Source organism: Schistocerca serialis, chromosome 5 (genome assembly GCF_023864345.2).
Source record: "Schistocerca serialis cubense isolate TAMUIC-IGC-003099 chromosome 5, iqSchSeri2.2, whole genome shotgun sequence".
NCBI classification, from domain to species: Eukaryota; Metazoa; Arthropoda; class Insecta; order Orthoptera; family Acrididae; genus Schistocerca; species Schistocerca serialis.
The window spans coordinates 312,008,953-312,026,100 of record NC_064642.1 but is presented as its reverse complement, the minus strand read 5'-3'; the positions used below and the strand labels follow the sequence as shown (position 1 = coordinate 312,026,100).

At 39.9% G+C, this 17,148-nt stretch overlaps 1 protein-coding gene across 1 annotated transcript in view; it reads left to right on the top strand.

Annotated features, from left to right (window-relative positions):
* Positions 1–17,148, top strand: part of LOC126481219 (anaphase-promoting complex subunit 5) — a 143,323-nt gene that overhangs the window by 102,570 nt on the left and 23,605 nt on the right. The window contains exon 11 of the mRNA XM_050104823.1: positions 5,785–6,049. Coding sequence (XP_049960780.1) covers positions 5,785–6,049 — 265 coding nt within the window. The remainder of the gene's footprint in view (positions 1–5,784; positions 6,050–17,148) is intronic.

The window sequence follows — 17,148 nt, the reverse complement described above, 5'->3', positions numbered from 1 at the left end:
ACGGTAGTTAGAAAAGCGTTACTTTCAAAGTAAATTTCTTTTTACGCAAGATGAATTATGTTACGTGTAAAAAAGTGGGATGGATATCAAAATCACAGAGCGTTCGAAACTGAACAGTTTGAGGACCAGCCACTTAAAAGAATTTCGAGCCGAGACATTTATGTCATAATTTTAAATTTACTGGCACATTTGTGTGATGTGTCTTAAAGTATAACACACGCAAAAAAAGATCAATATTACATGTGAAAGCTTAGCTTATGTTGTAGCGTGTTAATATTAGAGACTAACATTATATGTGAAAGCTTAGCTTTTCTTGTAGATATACGGTATTGTGTACATTAATGTAAACTTAACTTTTCCTCTTGGGTGTTCGCGCTATGTAACCAGTGATCTTGCTATTGGCTGACTATAACACGTGTCCTATGCTCTGAATAGCTGCTGTCATCGGCTGACGAGATCTCGTGGCTTGAGATATGACTCGCTTACAAAAGGACATCGCAACCTCGGTTTCAACGCTCCGGAAACTAACGCGCTGTGTTTGATGCAATTCGAATTTATACTTTCGTAATAAGTAAATATGCAACGTATATGTTGCTGCAAATCAAAGGTCTTTCCAAAACTTCTCCCCCTTTTTTTTCCGGGAAGTTCTATGCGATGGTATAAAACGTTAACCATTCAAAGGATTGATAAGTTTTACAGTTCCGAGGGAAAATCTACGGAAAACCTACTGTCACTTAGCACAAAAAAAGTGTGTTTTCGCCCGGGAAAAAGCATATTTTTTTTAAACTGGATATCCGGGAATTTTTTTCCTTGTCCCCGTATACACCCTGGTTATTTTCAAAGTAAATTTCCTTTTCCGAAGGTGAATTATGTGCGAGAATGTACGATGAATTACTTAAACCACAGAGCGTTTGACTCTCATTTAAAAATCAACTCTTTGATGACAAGCCATTTAGAAGAATTTAGATCCCAGAAGATCAGAGATTTATGTTGGTATTAAACATTTTACTGGCACATTTATGTGATGTCTTAAAGTGTAAAACGCGCAAGAAAGATCAACAATATATGTGAAAGCTTAGTTTCTCTTGTAGCTTATTAATCTTTGCGACAAATATAAAAATGAAAACTTCGCTTTTCCTGTCGAAACACGGTGTATATTAATTTAAACTATTAACTTTCCCTGTTTGTGTGTTTGCGCTACTGTGATGCTGTTGGCTTGACTACATCACGTTACCTATGCTATGAATATCCGCTGTCATCGGCTAGCGAGATCACGTGACATGAGCTATGACTGGCTTACGAAAGTGCATCGCAATCTCGATTTCAATGTTTCGGAAAGTAACATGCGGTTTTTGGTGCAATTTGAATTTATACTTTCGTAATACAAAAATACGCAGCATATATGTTGCTGCACATTAAAGAACGTTCCAAAACATGGTTTTCCTCCCAGAGTTTCGTTTTCTAAAGTGCTGGGAAATTCTAAGCCACTGTATAAAACCATAACCATTCAAATGATTGATAAATTTTACTGCTCCGAGGGGAACGTATACTGTCACTTAACACAGAAATAGTGTATTTTTGCCCGGGAGAAAGTGTATTTTTAACCGGGAGATCCGGGAATTTTTTTTCCCCCTTGTCCACGTATACACCATGTAAATGTTTCAAAGCAAGAATAATCTATTAAATAAGAAAAAAAGTATATGAGCACAAGTGAAGCTATGGTACAAAATACACCACAACTATTGTCATCCATCCTGTCACTACAACTGCTATCAGGATTAAATGGAACAATGCGTACTCAATGTTATTTTCCACCACACAACCACTCTCCAACATTTTCATTGTTACTTCTGTTGTGTGTTTCACTAAATTAACACTTTGACATTGTGACACAACGTGCTATAAACTGAGCTGGAGCAATTGTTTTTGAGTGCAGCAGTTGAATTACACATGCTGTGGCATGAAGGCTAGTATGGCACTGCAGGTGGTGGTGGTGGCGGCCATGCAGTGGCATGGCTGGGGATATGTGGAACTATCAAATCTGTGCCCACCAGTATATGATGTCACACCCTTCTGGCTACAGTCACAAAGAGATGAATGACACTCTAATCTGTGACTATGTAGATATGCTGTGGAGATAATGTGTGAAAGAAGTCACACTAGGAGCAAATTGAGATGTATATAACGTTTGTGTGGCGCGGCCCAGCATGCATTTTTGTAACTAGACAGTAGTTCGTGGGAGGTGAGGCGGGGAGGGGGAAAGCAATCCTGCTATATACTCACTTCGTCATGGCACTTATGGACAGTGGTAGTATTGGCCATCCAAAAAATATAACCTTTCTGTGTACTGATTTTTTATTGTCACAGAGTAGTGTTTTGTTTTTCGCCATTTAAGCACTCCATCTTTTTTCATTAGTTCCTTATATTTTCCAGTTATTTATATATGTACAATTTTGTAGTTTTATTTTGTTATTGTTTTCTTTGTCAAGAACAGTGCACAATCTAGTGACTGGTGAGCCATTAGCCACTGGCATTATATGTTTTGCATCCGCAATGTCTTGAAATTGCAAAAAGGAACAGACAGTTCATCATGAGGGTAGTGAAATAGGAAGTAATATTATAAAATCATGTGATCAAGAAGCAAGACTGGAAATTTTGAACATTATATAGTGAAACATTCATGTTAAGATGCTGCCTGTACTGATGACAAAAATTTGAAAAGTGGGAATTTCCATGGATGTATCCCCTTTGCACTTGTTCAAAAAAACGTCCAAAATCTGAAGAATATGAGTTTCACTGTGACTTCTTGGATTTGAATGTAATGAGACCTCATACTACATGCATGCAGAAATCACTTTTTCACTGTAAGCTAAAAACAGTTGCAAAACCCACCCACCTGAATGACATTGTTTTAATTGGTGTTTAATGTAGAGAAAAAAAACATTTAACTGGTTGCATACACAGTATCATCATTGATAAATTAATGACACAATAGGCTGCACATAGGCTGCACAAATGTGGAATGCGGTCGATATTATTCCGAAAGTATGAAGCGTCCTGGAAGAGTCTGGAGGTATGACGTAAATAATTTACTGAACTGTATTGCTTAAAAGGCAGGCCTACATTCACAACAATGTTTTTTCGAATGACATGAACTCTTCCCCACGCGAGGCACATCTGGCTAGCTTCCGCATTCCCCTCGAGCACACGATTCTCGGCTGCTGGCTGTATGCTGTCCGTCGCGTGTTTTTTCTTTCTTATCCTTTTTTTTTTTTTTTTTCTTTTTCTTTCAATAGAGCAATTGTTTACTATTCTCAGTATTTTGGTAAGTTTCCATTCCAGTCATTCAGTGTTAAAAATACGATAGGTTATGGGGATTCAAGCAAAATTGCAACAAAATTGGTAATTTATTTTTGTGTGAATTTTTAACCTTTTTTTCACTTGAGGAAGCGTCACCAATTATGAGTGACAGCTACATTTCTCTTGTTGCCAGGTTCAATTGTGTTTCTTGCAGCAGCTATTGTGACAAAATTCTGAAACGGATTGTCTCATTAAACAAGCAGTTGATGATGAGAGAGATCAATAGATTGCAGGAAACCTCATTGTGTCAGTTTGCTGTAATGTAAGAGAAGAAATTTCATGTTTATTTTCATGCTAGGAAATTCTCATTTCACCGGCTAACCATGACTCTTAAAAAGTTACAGTCACTGGAGAGGAAAAAATAAAATAAAAATTACAACTTCTGTTATATTGTCATATATAAGAATATTCTGTGTTAACAATCTGGCAAAATGTTCTCCTCCTTGTGTGCTATCATTTGCGAAAATCTCATATCTACATCTCATGTGGTTTAGGAGATAGGGATGTTATGAATATTTCATTCTTGCGGGGATGTTATGAATATTTCATTCTTGCGGGCATGTGATCAGGAATGAATGCGCTACATACGATCCTCTTTCTCGATATTGGAGGTGGATAGACACATCCTCCCAAGTCTCAAGAAAAATTCAATTTGTCAACTAAATTTCAAAGAGAGCAACATATGGTGTAATATGGGGTATATCACAATAAGTATGACCATTAGTGAAATGATGAGTGCTTCACCACGAAACTGACGCACAATGCTAGGAGCAATCGAAATATCAAATATTTTTACTGGATAGTTTCTGTATCATGTTTTGAGGAAGATTACAGGGTGGGTGCGATTCGATTCTGCCAGCACAGTGCATCACAAACTGCTGCATGCAAAGAATGTGTACACATCTCTGTGTATGCAGGACCAGCACGGGATGTGCAGAACGTGCACATCACACCGCAGTGTCATGCCATGTCTCACATGCTAAACGTGTCTCAAGTTGCGCTTAGCCTTACAGTGCTGAGGAGGTTCTTTTAATGTAAATTCAGTAACTAATTAATAACTTTTTTAATTTTCTTGCACGAAAGAGATCAATCGATCAGATAGTAGTCTTCATTGATAAACATCTGAGCTAGTTACATATTCTTTAACCTGTGATAGAAATTTTAAGTGAACTGTTGCTTCAAATTGGCACAAGTTACAAACCAAAACAGTTTCATTATCAGCATGGCAGTACGTGTGGGCAGATGTCAAAAACATCAGCAACAACATTTAGTTTATACGATTTATGTGACTGGTATTTCTAATTGTCAATTCCTGTAAGAGAGAGGTGCCATATGTATATATACCATAATTATTAAAGATATAGAGAGCATGAACTGAATTTGACTGCTGGAATAAAAATATGTATTTGTTTAATTTGGGGACAAGCTATTTTATGTAGAGCAGAGTACGATATGTCATTTTGTTCAGATGTGTTGTGCGCATCTTATGTCACATCCAGATTTAAAAGAGCACTATTGTATAAAGAATTGTAAAACAAGGCTGGTAATTGTTCTTGAGTTGTTACATGACATAGATACTTGGTATTTGTGCAGAAGGGGTGCCAGTTTTATATAAGATGATGGCCATCTTGCCTCTTTTGCACTATTCTGAATGGTGTTTCTAGTTTGGGTACTGGTGCAGCTGCCTGCTTTTGGAACTTAAAAGTTTTTCCAAGATGTTGGTCTAAATACTTAGATATCTTCCACAATAGTTCCTTGGGACTTAGAAAAGTCTGCAGTGTTGAGGACTCTGATTTTATTCATGAGTAGTTGAGTGAAACTTTATGGCTTGTTAAGCTGGATCGGACTTTGAATTATTTACACTGAGTTTAACTTCAACTCACTTGCTAGTTGGACTCTGTTCATTTCAATGCTGGTTAACACTTAAGTTTGTTAGATAATGTGGTTATCGGACTTACATTCTATTGTGATAGTGTTGATCTGCCTTTGAAGAATTTTAGCAGTGAGCATGTGCGGCTTTTCTTTTTGTTTTAGTTTTTTTATGTATTTTTAATTATGTTTGTTTGCCAACCCTTATATTGGAGACTGAAGCTAACTTCATTTCGCTTTACTGTGTAGTGGAGTTTAAGCACATGTTTTCATTAAGTATGTGAGATAAATAACAATGAACTCCTCTCATCTTGGGGTCTGAATGACATGTCTTCCTTTTTAATCCTTCCAAGTCTATCCCTCTCCCCTGCCCAAGAAAGAAACTATTAGTTCTGAAAACTACGATAGTTATGCACATTTATATATGTATATTGGCAGTACAGACAGTTCTGCTGAAGGTAAGTAATGGCCAGCAATTCTGTCTCCTAATTTTATAGCATTCTTAAAGAAATTGTCCATTTGATAGAATTAATTGTTTTTCAATCAAACTTGCAGGAGGGCAGAACTCCTAGTTGCAAGAGGAGATCTGCCAACAGCTAGCAGATGGTTGTCACACGTACTAGAACAACCGCTACTAACATCAGACTTTGATGAGCCTCGTAGCTGCCCTGCACTCAAAGTTCGTGCATTGATACTGGCTGCTGAGCTGCAGCCACCAGCAACAGCCCTTTCTCTGTTGTCTCAAGCAGCTACATCTGCACAAGTGCACTACCTGTCATATCAGTCTGCAATCATTGCTTTGCATCTCGCTAATCTCCAGGTATTGTTTATTGAGGATGAATCTGAGGGCAAGCAGAAATTTCTCAGCATGTCAATAGTGTTGTTCATGTAATTGAAACCATGTTTATGATGTTAGTGTTTGGCACACTGTAATGTAAGCTGTGTGTTAATTCGATGTGCTTTTATTTATATAGCTTTTAAAGTTACCACTGTGCATTCTGAAATGGATAAACTTGAATACCACATCATCATAAAATGGTTTTTGTATGCTTTTGATCAAGTTTTACAAGCAGCCTGCTGCTTTATTTTTAACAAATAAGAGAGGGTTAACTGAATTAGATACAGACCATACATCTCTGTAAGGGAATCCAACTGAAAGATTTGCCATGTCCAACCACAATGAAAACGCTAAGAAAGTGCATGAAATGGTATTAAGTGGTTGACGTATGAATTAGCTGATTGCCTAAGCATGTCAGAGGGAAAGTACAGTTCATTTTAATTGAAGAATTAACTACAATAAAACTTCATGAAAGATGATGTTGCACTTGTTCGATGGTAACCAATACCAAATCAAAAGATTGTTTTCAGCAGTGTTAGTCATTTCTAAAATCGAGAATTTAAGTTTTTTATTGTATTTTTGTGCTATGACAGGCCAGCAGTTCGTACTAGAAATAAAACTGATACCAAAGCAGTGGTTAGAACCTATTGGCCTTTGAGTGGAAATTTTTGGGTGGAAGAGAAACAAGCTATCCAATGACATCACGCGTCTCAAATGGATCATTTTAGCAGGCTTTCAAATTATTTGAATTTCACTTCCATTTTTATGAAAGAATAATGAAATTCAAGATGAAAAAAGCATGTTATGAGCATAAAAAGATATAATTAACCATGTAAGACTATTTCCGTAAAACAGCCAAATATCTATTACGGATTGCTATAGAGGCAGCGTGGCTTGGTGAGACGACCGAAGAAAGGCAGAAATACTGAATTCAGTGTTCCGAAACTGTTTCACTGCGGAAAATCGTAACACGGTCCCTGACTTTAGCCGTCGCACGGACGCCAAAATGGAAAATATTGAAATAAACGATATCGGAATTGAAAAACAACTGCTATCACTTAGTAGTGGAAAAGCATCCGGACCAGACGAGATACCCTTAAGATTCTACAGTGATTATGCTAAAGAACTTGCCCCCTTTCTATCAGCAATTTATCGTAGATCGCTGGAAGAACGTAAAGTACCTAGCGACTGGAAGAAAGCGCAGGTCGTTCCCATTTTCAAGAAGGGTCATAAATCAGATGCGAATAATTATAGGCCTATTTCGCTTACGTCAATCTGTTGTAGAATAATGGAACATGTTTTGTGTTCTCGTATTATGACGTTCTTAGATAATACAAATCTCCTTCATCATAACCAACATGGATTCCGCAAACAGAGATCATGTGAAACTCAGCTCGCCCTATTTGCCCAAGAAATTCACAGTGCCGTAGACACTGGCGAGCAGATTGATGCCGTATTCCTGGACTTCAGGAAGGCATTTGATACGGTTCCGCACTTACGTTTAGTGAAAAAAATACGAGCTTACGGAATATCGGACCAGGTTTGTGATCGGATTCAGGATTTCCTAGAAGAAAGAACACAACATTTCATCCTTAACGGTTCAAAATCTGCAGATGTAGAGGTAATTTCGGGAGTACCGCAGGGAAGCGTGATAGGACCTTTATTGTTTACAATATACATAAATGACTTAGTTGACAACATCGATAGCTCCGTGAGGCTATTTGCAGATGACACGGTTGTCTACAAGAAAGTAGCAACATCAGAAGACTCGTACGTACTCCAGGAGGACCTGCAGAGGATTAATGCATGGTGCGACAGCTGGCAGCTTTCCCTAAACGTAGATAAATGTAATATAATGCGCATACATAGGGGCAGAAATCCATTCCAGTACGATTATGCCATAGGTGGTAAATCATTGGAAGCGGTAACGACCGTAAAATACTTAGGAGTTACTATCCGGAGCGATCTGAAGTGGAATGATCACATAAAACAAATAGTGGGAAAAGCAGGCGCCAGGTTGAGATTCATAGGAAGAATTCTAAGAAAATGTGACTCATCGACGAAAGAAGTAGCTTACAAAACGCTTGTTCGTCCGATTCTTGAGTATTGCTCATCAGTATGGGACCCTTACCAGGTTGGATTAATAGAAGAGATAGACATGATCCAGCGAAAAGCAGCGCGATTCGTCATGGGGACATTTAGTCAGCGCGAGAGCGTTACGGAGATGCTGAACAAGCTCCAGTGGCGGACACTTCAAGAAAGGCGTTACGCAATACGGAGAGGTTTATTATCGAAATTACGAGAGAGCACATTCCGGGAAGAGATGGGCAACATATTACTACCGCCCACATATATCTCGCGTAATGATCACAACGAAAAGATCCGAGAAATTAGAGCAAATACGGAGACTTACAAGCAGTCGTTCTTTCCACGCACAATTAGTGAATGGAACAGGGAAGGGGGGATCAGATAGTGGTACAATAAGTACCCTCCGCCACACACCGTAAGGTGGCTCGCGGAGTATAGATGTAGATGTAGATGTAGATGTGAGGCAGCATGGATCAGTGTTTCTGCAGGGGATTTCCAATGACTTGGTTGAGTCTGTACTATGTTGAATTGCTGCATTAAACTAGGAAAAAGGAGGTCCGACACAGCATTAGGATGTTTCTCATGAAGTTCGTCACCTCAGTATATGTTTAAGTTTATTTGCTATACATATTACTCATAATGAGGCATAAATGTTAATTTTTGTGGTAATGCCACCACATTGCACTATTTTAAAGAAATGTAGTGATGACGAGCGACTGCCACACCGAATGTCAGATGATCAGCTTGTTGTTTGGCAGACATCAACAGGGTTTACACACTGGCCACTAGGAGCACTGTCAGATGCTTTCTCTTTGCTGCAGCACGAAGTTCAGCAACATAATATTACAACTTGTCCTCTGGATACAGATTAATGCACGAAGTTAATTTGAAGAGTGTCTGCTTCTCAGGAGAAACGTGTGTGGCAGGTTCTCGCACAAGAGAATGTCACCGGCAGGAAATCATCCCAGTACCTCTGTCATTAAAGGAGCAAGGTTGATGCATGCATAGTGCCCAATTTGTTACTTTGTACATTTTAGAGTAGGCATCTGCCAGCACAGGTGAAGGCCACTATAGCATTACAAACGGAGATGTCACTTGATGCCGTAACGGATCTGGCACACAGGATTCAGAACACAATCATACAGACCTCCTGTACAGGAAGTATGATGGCATGTAATAGCTCCTCAATGGTAACCTGAGCAGATTATGACAGTCTTTTGAACAAACTTGACAAGCTGAGTAAGGAGATGGGTGAACTGCTCTCCAACCAGAAATACGGAGGACGGTTCGGGAAGATGGAGAAGTTGTACATCAGCGAACTTCCCAGCAGCCGACTATTCAGCCTGGGCAGACCTGAGTTGGTTCCACAAGAAGTTTGGAGACCAAACACGCAAGTGAACCTCTTCATGTATCTACCTCAGTGGTATATAACATGTTGAATTAATTGTTGCAGATAGCCAGTCGCCATCCTTGCACCTCTTCCATCACAGACCATAAGACAGAATGCAAGTTTTTGGTGGACACAGGTTACAACCTAAGTATTTTGCCATGGACCCAGTGACGACACAAATACCAATCAGCCACCTCGCTTTGTCTTTTGGGCTTAATAATTGAACCATTGCGACGTGGACACGGAATGCAACACACTGAGCTGGACCTGACACCTCGATGCTCCATGGTGTGAAATTTCACTGTGTTGGCTGTAACCAAACCAGATTTTTAGCACATTATCGTCTGCTGCTGAACTTTGCCAATGCTCATCTAATAGACTGTGTCACCAGACTATCTGCTGATGGTTTCCATTGTAGCGTGGCAGTATGCGATGCCAAATTGATCCAGTCAAAGGGCAGTGGGTACAATGGACCTCTATAACAGTTTCTTGGTATCATATAGAACAGTTTCCTGGCATCACGAAGCCTCCTGGGGTCCCACATAAGGTGTGTCACAACACTGTACATTATATCAACATTGCTGCAGGCCTACTGATTTCTTGCAGGCCTGGGCTTCTTACCCCTGACTGATATGCCATTGCCAAAGAATAATTTGATACAAGGTTGAAGAAATGCACCGTTCACCCGACTAGTGGATCTTGATTGTCGCCCACATTTAGATCAACAGTGAACAATTCAGCATGGTCATTATGACAATACAGGATCACCACACTGGTTCTCTGTTGAGATATTATAATTATGTATAATGTGGGGAAAATGGATTTAGCAAACTAGATTGCACAAAAACATATGTACAGATTGCTGTAACTGAGAGATGTATTTGGAAAATGGCTGTTGTAACGCTGTTTGGACTTTTCAAAAAGCCCGTTTATAGCATTCGGATTGAGAAATGTTGCTCAAACATGGCTGAGATTTATAGATTCAGTTTTACAAGGCTTGCAGTATTGCTTCGCATGTCTTGGCGATATAATCATTTTTTCAGCAACCCTCAGATGAACACAAACAGGACCTGATTGAGATACTTAAACGTTTTGACAAGTACGGAGCAGTGCTGAACACCTCAAAATATGTTTTTGGCCGGGCGGAGATTACCTTTTTAGGCTATCTTGTTTCTACAGCCAGATCTGCCATTACCGGAGGAAGTCAAAGCTATTTTCAGCATTCCATGGCTGGAAACTGCTAAAAAATTGAAGATTCCATGGAGTTCTGGCAGCCTCCTGCATTCTTTTCACTAAAACACTCTGCGGCTCAGCAACAATGGAGTGCTATTGGCAGTTGGCAGTTTACGAATTCATTAAACAATTGGAAGTGAGAGATTTCATTATTTATACAAACTATGAACACCTAATGTGTTCCTTTCAACAAAATGATAATGAATGTTCCCCAAGACAATACAGTTAGCTAGAATTCAGAGCACAATTCACCATTGATACATATATCAGGAATTGTCACTGTAGTGGCAGACTGCCTGTCCTGGGTGAGCAGTATCATGATGACGGTGGACTTAAGGCAGATAGCTCAAGCACAAGATTCTGACCGGGAATTCCAGGATTTTTTAAAAGATACTACATCTGGTCTTCAACTTAACCTTGTTGATGGTCCAGCCTCAAATGAGAAGTTGTACTGCAAGATTTTGTATGGGAAAACTCACTCATTCATTCCTTTGGCACTATGTAAGCAAGTCTTTGAAAGATTACATAACTTACGCCACCCCAGCTTGAGGGCAACAATTAAACTAGTAGCTAGCAATTTTGTGTGGCCTGGAATACAAAAGGATTGTTGAACCTGGCTCCCGTATGCATACAATTCCAGTGCAGCAAGGAATCTTGCCATGTTCCTGTGCCAATAGGAAATTTTCCAGAGCAGCAGCATGATTTGCATATGTTCATTTTGATGTATTAAGTCCACTGCCTCCTTCAGGAGGACAACATTACCTACTGACAGTAACAGACCCTTTTACATGCTGGGCGGAAGCCATACTGGTGGATAACATTTCTACTGAGACACTAGCCACTGCACTTGTGTTGCACTGGATCTCTTGTTTTGGGAGCCAACTCCACATAACGACAGAAGACAGCAGTTCAAAACCACTCTATTTGCCCAACTGATTAATTTCCCAGGACTGTGCGCCACAGAAGAAGTTACCACCCTGACAGTAATGGAATGCTAGATGCTGGCACCGGTCGCTTAAAGCCGCGCTACTGTACCATGAATCAAAATGGACATCAGCCTTACCATTGGTTTTGCTCGTCCTACACAATGTGTGCAAACTGGAGTTGGATGTCTCACCAGCAGAGTTAGTACATGAGGAAGTTCTACAGCTTCCCAGTGAGCTCACCCATCCACGTGCATTTTTGATGGACAGCACTAATACACCAGAATTCACTGCCCACCTCAGAGGAAGGATTATGCAGATCTGGTCACGACAAGCATCATGCTTTTGTACTCCACAATCCTTCGAACATTGAGAGTTATTTTACTGTACACATGTAATGTTGCGAACAAACTGCCGCTGACACAACCCTCACTGACACCTGGTACCCTTCATTTCATTAATGGAGGTGAAAAAACACTCAAAATCCTTGTAAACAGCAAGATGAACACTGTTCCCATTGACAGAGTAAAGCCACCAGCATTTGCCATACAAGGATGTTCACACCCACAACTCTCAACCAGATGAAACCTCTACCTGTCACCAAGCAGCCTCTACCAGAACCTTCACCGACTCTGACTCAGTGTCAAAACCATTGTGGATGACAGGTACACTTCCTGCTGCAGTTCATGGATGGCACTTGGGCATCAATCGAGGACATTGCTCCGCTTTCCCAAAGGAAGCTGTGTAGTGATAACAAGTGACAGCCATGGCTTTCTTTGTTTTTTCATTTATTTGGTTACCTAGCAAACAAGACTTGATTGCATTTGTTTTTGTGTTAGAGAGTATATTATTTTTTCTAGTTATGTTGAATGTGAAGTGTTATTTCGAGCCACAATATCTGATTGTCACCACAACTAAAGCACAATATTGAGTTTGCAAGTCTAACAACCTGCAGTTTTGTCACTGAAATAACGGGCATTTTTGCCCAGGAAATATTCACCAAGTTTGAAAGTGAGTGAGCTCATTTGTTTCCTTGCTAAGGTGCTCATTTCTACCTTGAAACCTATACGAGGTGCATTCAAGTTCTAAGGCCTCCAATTTTTTTTCTCCGGACTGGAAAGAGATAGAAACATGCGCATTGTTTTAAAATGAGGCCGCGTTCATTGTCAATACGTCCCAGAGATGGCAGCACCGTATGGCAGATGGAATTTTACCGCCAGTGGCGAGAATGAGAACTGTTTTAAATACTTAAAATGGCGACGTTTTCCTTACTTGAACAGTGTGCAATCATTCGTTTTCTGAATTTGCGTGGTGTGAAACCAATTGAAATTCATCGACAGTTGAAGGAGACATGTGGTGATGGAGTTATGGATGTGTCGAAAGTGCATTCGTGGGTGTGACAGTTTAATAAAGGCAGAACATCGTGTGACAACAAACCAAAACCACCTCGGGCTCGCACAAGCCGGTCGGACGACATGATTGAGAAAGTGGAGCGAATTGTTTTGGGGATCGCCGAATGACTGTTGAACAGATCGCCTCCAGAGTTGGCATTTCTGTGGGTTCCGTGCACACAATCCTGCATGACGACCTGAAAATGCGAAAAGTGTCATCCAGGTGGGTGCCACGAATGCTGACGGACGACCACATGGCTGCCCGTGTGGCATGTTGCCAAGCAATGTTGACGCGCAACGACAGCATGAATGGGACTTCCTTTTTGTCGGTTGTGACAATGGATGAGACATGGATGCCATTTTTCAATCCAGAAACAAAGCGACAGTTAGCTCAATGGAAGCACACAGATTCACCGCCACCAAAAGAATTTCGGGTAACCGCCAGTGCTGAAAAAATGATGGTGTCAATGTTCTGGGACAGCGAGGGCGTAATCCTTACCCGTTGCGTTCCAAAGGGCACTACAGTAACAGGTGCATCCTACGAAAATGTTTTGAAGAACAAATTCCTTCCCGCACTGCAACAAAAACGTCCGGGAAGGGCTGCGCATGTGCTGTTTCACCAAGACAACGCACCCGCACATCGAGCTAACGTTACGCAACAGTTTCTTCGTGATAACAACTTTGAAGTGATTCCTCATGCTCCCTACACACCTGACCTGGCTCCTAGTGACTTTTGGCTTTTTCCAACAATGAAAGACACTCTCCGTGGCCGCACATTCACCAGCCGTGCTGCTATTGCCTCAGCGATTTTCCAGTGGTCAAAAGAGAATCCTAAAGAAGCCTTTGCCGCTGCCATGGAATCATGGCATCAGCGTTGTGAAAAATGTGTACGTCTGCAGGGCGATTACGTCGATAAGTAACGCCAGTTTCATCGATTTTGGGTGAGTAGTTAATTAGGCCTTAGAACTTGAATGCACCTCGTATTTTCTCATGTGTTGTGATACCACCAGAGTAGTCTTATGCTCTGTCTGAACAGTAATTTAACTGTCTCTGGACCTGAACTATTCTGTACTAGTCAGAAGTAAAAGAAAATCTATTCTGTGCTAGCAGTCCTGCAATTATCTCTGCTAATTATTTCTAATTTGGCCTGATATCTGCTAATATTAACAGTATTTGCATCTGGCAATTCAGGAATAATCTTCTATAATTATTATTTTACGAAAGAATTTGATTATGTTTCTGTTCCTTGTATCAGAAATCAGATGTCACCTTCCTGAGAGCACTTATTTGTTGTTAATGTACGGACTTTGGACGAAATAATATGGACGTAAGCAACTTATTTATGCTCAGATAATTTTTATTATATGGAGATCACTACTAACTACTATAAACATTCACAATACTGTAAATACAATTTTTACCAGTCTGTGACAGTATTGTCAGTGTGTAAAAAATTGAAGTTTTGCACATTTACAGTATGGTCACAGATCCAGAAGAATTTTATTGACTGTGACAGACGCTACAAAAGGTTATGCTTACATTCACATTACTGGTTTCAACATGTTAACTGCCATGTTCAGATGTTACAATAATCCACAATTAGTTTAGTCATGATCTACAAAAACTAGTTACATGCACACTGAACATCAAGATTATTTAAATAAAAAATATTTTTAAGGTAAGATGATTTTGAAACAGACCAAAATGTATAAGATAATTTCTCCTAGCCCCATACAAATTACTAACACCATTCAAATAGACCTAAAAATTTGTGGTTGTGAATTTTTAATTGCTGTGGCAATACTTGTTAAGTGTCAAATGAAAAATACAATGTGGGTGCAATAGGTAATTGCTCCATGAATAGGTCACATAAGTCACTAAGAATTTTAGTACACTGCAAATGACATGAACTGTTGTTTGATTTTTCTTAACAGCAGCTACTCTCTATACTCCTTACTATTATTTGTTGCATACATCCCACATTTTTCTTTTTAAGTTTTACAGATCTTGTCAGTACGGAACTCTGTGTTTGTGAATTTTTAATAGCTATTTGTATGGGGTTAGGACACTGTGGGGCTAGGACAAATTATTCTGCACTTTTTAGTCCATTTCAAGAACATATTGTATTAAAAAAGATTTTTAATTAATTAAATATTTTTCTGCTTTTTAGTCTTGTGTGTGTGAAATTTTTCATTCTATTTCAAACATTTTTATGAGATTACTACAGCATATGTGGTAAATTTCAGAGTTATTTCAGTTTTTCACATGAGTGAACCAATATGCTGCTTCCTCCTAATTTGTATTTTTCAAAAAGACCATGAAAGAAAAAATGATAGAGATAGTAACTCTTACGGTGTCTTACTAGTAATCCTTATTACCATGAAACTTTCGTGACTGGAACAGGAAAAGAGGGAAATAGCAGTGGTACACAGAGTAACCTCTGAAAAGAATCAATTATTGACAAATTATTTAACTGGATAGATTTAAAAAAACGTACTCACCGAGTAGCAGCAGAATTGTAATTGGCAAGCTTTCGGAGCCAGTAGCTCCTTCTTCATGCAGAAGGGTTGAAGGGGAAGGAAGAGAGGTGAAGGAAAAGGACTGGAGAGGCCCAGGAAAAGGGGTAGATTTTGGGAAAGTCAGCCAGAACCACGGGTCAGGGGAGACTTTACTGTACAGGATGAGAAGGAAAACTTTTGGTGCTATGTTGAACGCTTCAAGTTTCAGGCTTATCAGAAAGTAAGTTCAAATCAACTGCAAAACTTGTTCTGAAGAAACGGGTATAAAATGACCCAATAAAAACTTGTTAAAAAATAGTACAAAATATGTCAATAAAATGTGCATTCATTGTGCCATCACATGATGAATTTCCAAGTGATTCCATGGTGGGCACAGTAGAGCAGTACGTCAGTATGCTGCATGGTTTTGAAAAGCTCTGACAGTTCTGAGTTGGCTGCATGGAATGTTGTAGCATTGAGTAGACAGTGACTAGTTGGCTCCTACATCCTGCAAAGCGTTGCACGGCCATCAAAAATCTGTCAGTGGACATATCAGTTGCAAGTTTAATATGAATAGCCCGTGTTGTTGCACATGTGATTAGGACCATGTAGGACTTTTTTTGTTTGATGTCCAGATTTGACATATCGATGCCTGTTACTGCAAATGGTCTTGAAGGCTGAACTCTGTCCAGTGGTAATGGGGCCTCCATCTCTTCATACCAGTGACTGTGTATTATCTTGCACGGTAGGCAAGAGTGAAGAACTCTCCGAACAGCTTGTCGTCTGCACAGAATCCAAAATTCTTCTCGCAGTTCCCCTAACACAATCCGCACACCGAGATGATGCAGTCTTACATGTCTGTGGCTGATGAGAAGCTCAGTGAAATGGTGACGTCCATCCAGTATAATTGGATGCTTCTGTGAGTGTGACAGTGCAGCACATTGCAGCCTACCACCAAGACAAAGGATGCCATCCGATATAAAAGGATTGTATCGAGCAATCTTTGATTCATTGGGCAATTGTTCTCCCTTACGCAGTGCAGACAGTTCACTAGTAAATAGTTCCTCTTGAACTCTTCTGATCCAGTAGGTGCGGGCATTTTGTAATTCCAAAGCACTAAAACTGCCGGAGATTCTATTTTTGTTTCTTGTTGTGCTGATAAATCTAAATACAAAGGCAGTTATATGCAGTACTCGCCAATATGAACTAAACCTTGCAATGTCCAGTAGTGGTTCAGTGATGGTGATCAGAGTGATATTTGCTGTCATTTTGGCTTCTGGCATTGATGGAGGTGGGGCTGAGATATCCAGTGGCCAGAACTGCTGCTTGTCTTCTGAAAGCCAAGGCGGACCACCCCACCAGATATCAAGAGTGGCTATCAGGTTTGCTTCTAGTCCCCACGTGAGATGATCTGCAGGATTTTGGCTTCCCAGACAGTGCCTCCATTGGCTAGGTGTGGTGTATGTCAATATCTCTGTCACTCGATTACAAATAAATGTTTTCCATTTGTTTGGATCACTCCGTACCCATTCCAAAGTGACTGTTGAGTCACTCCACA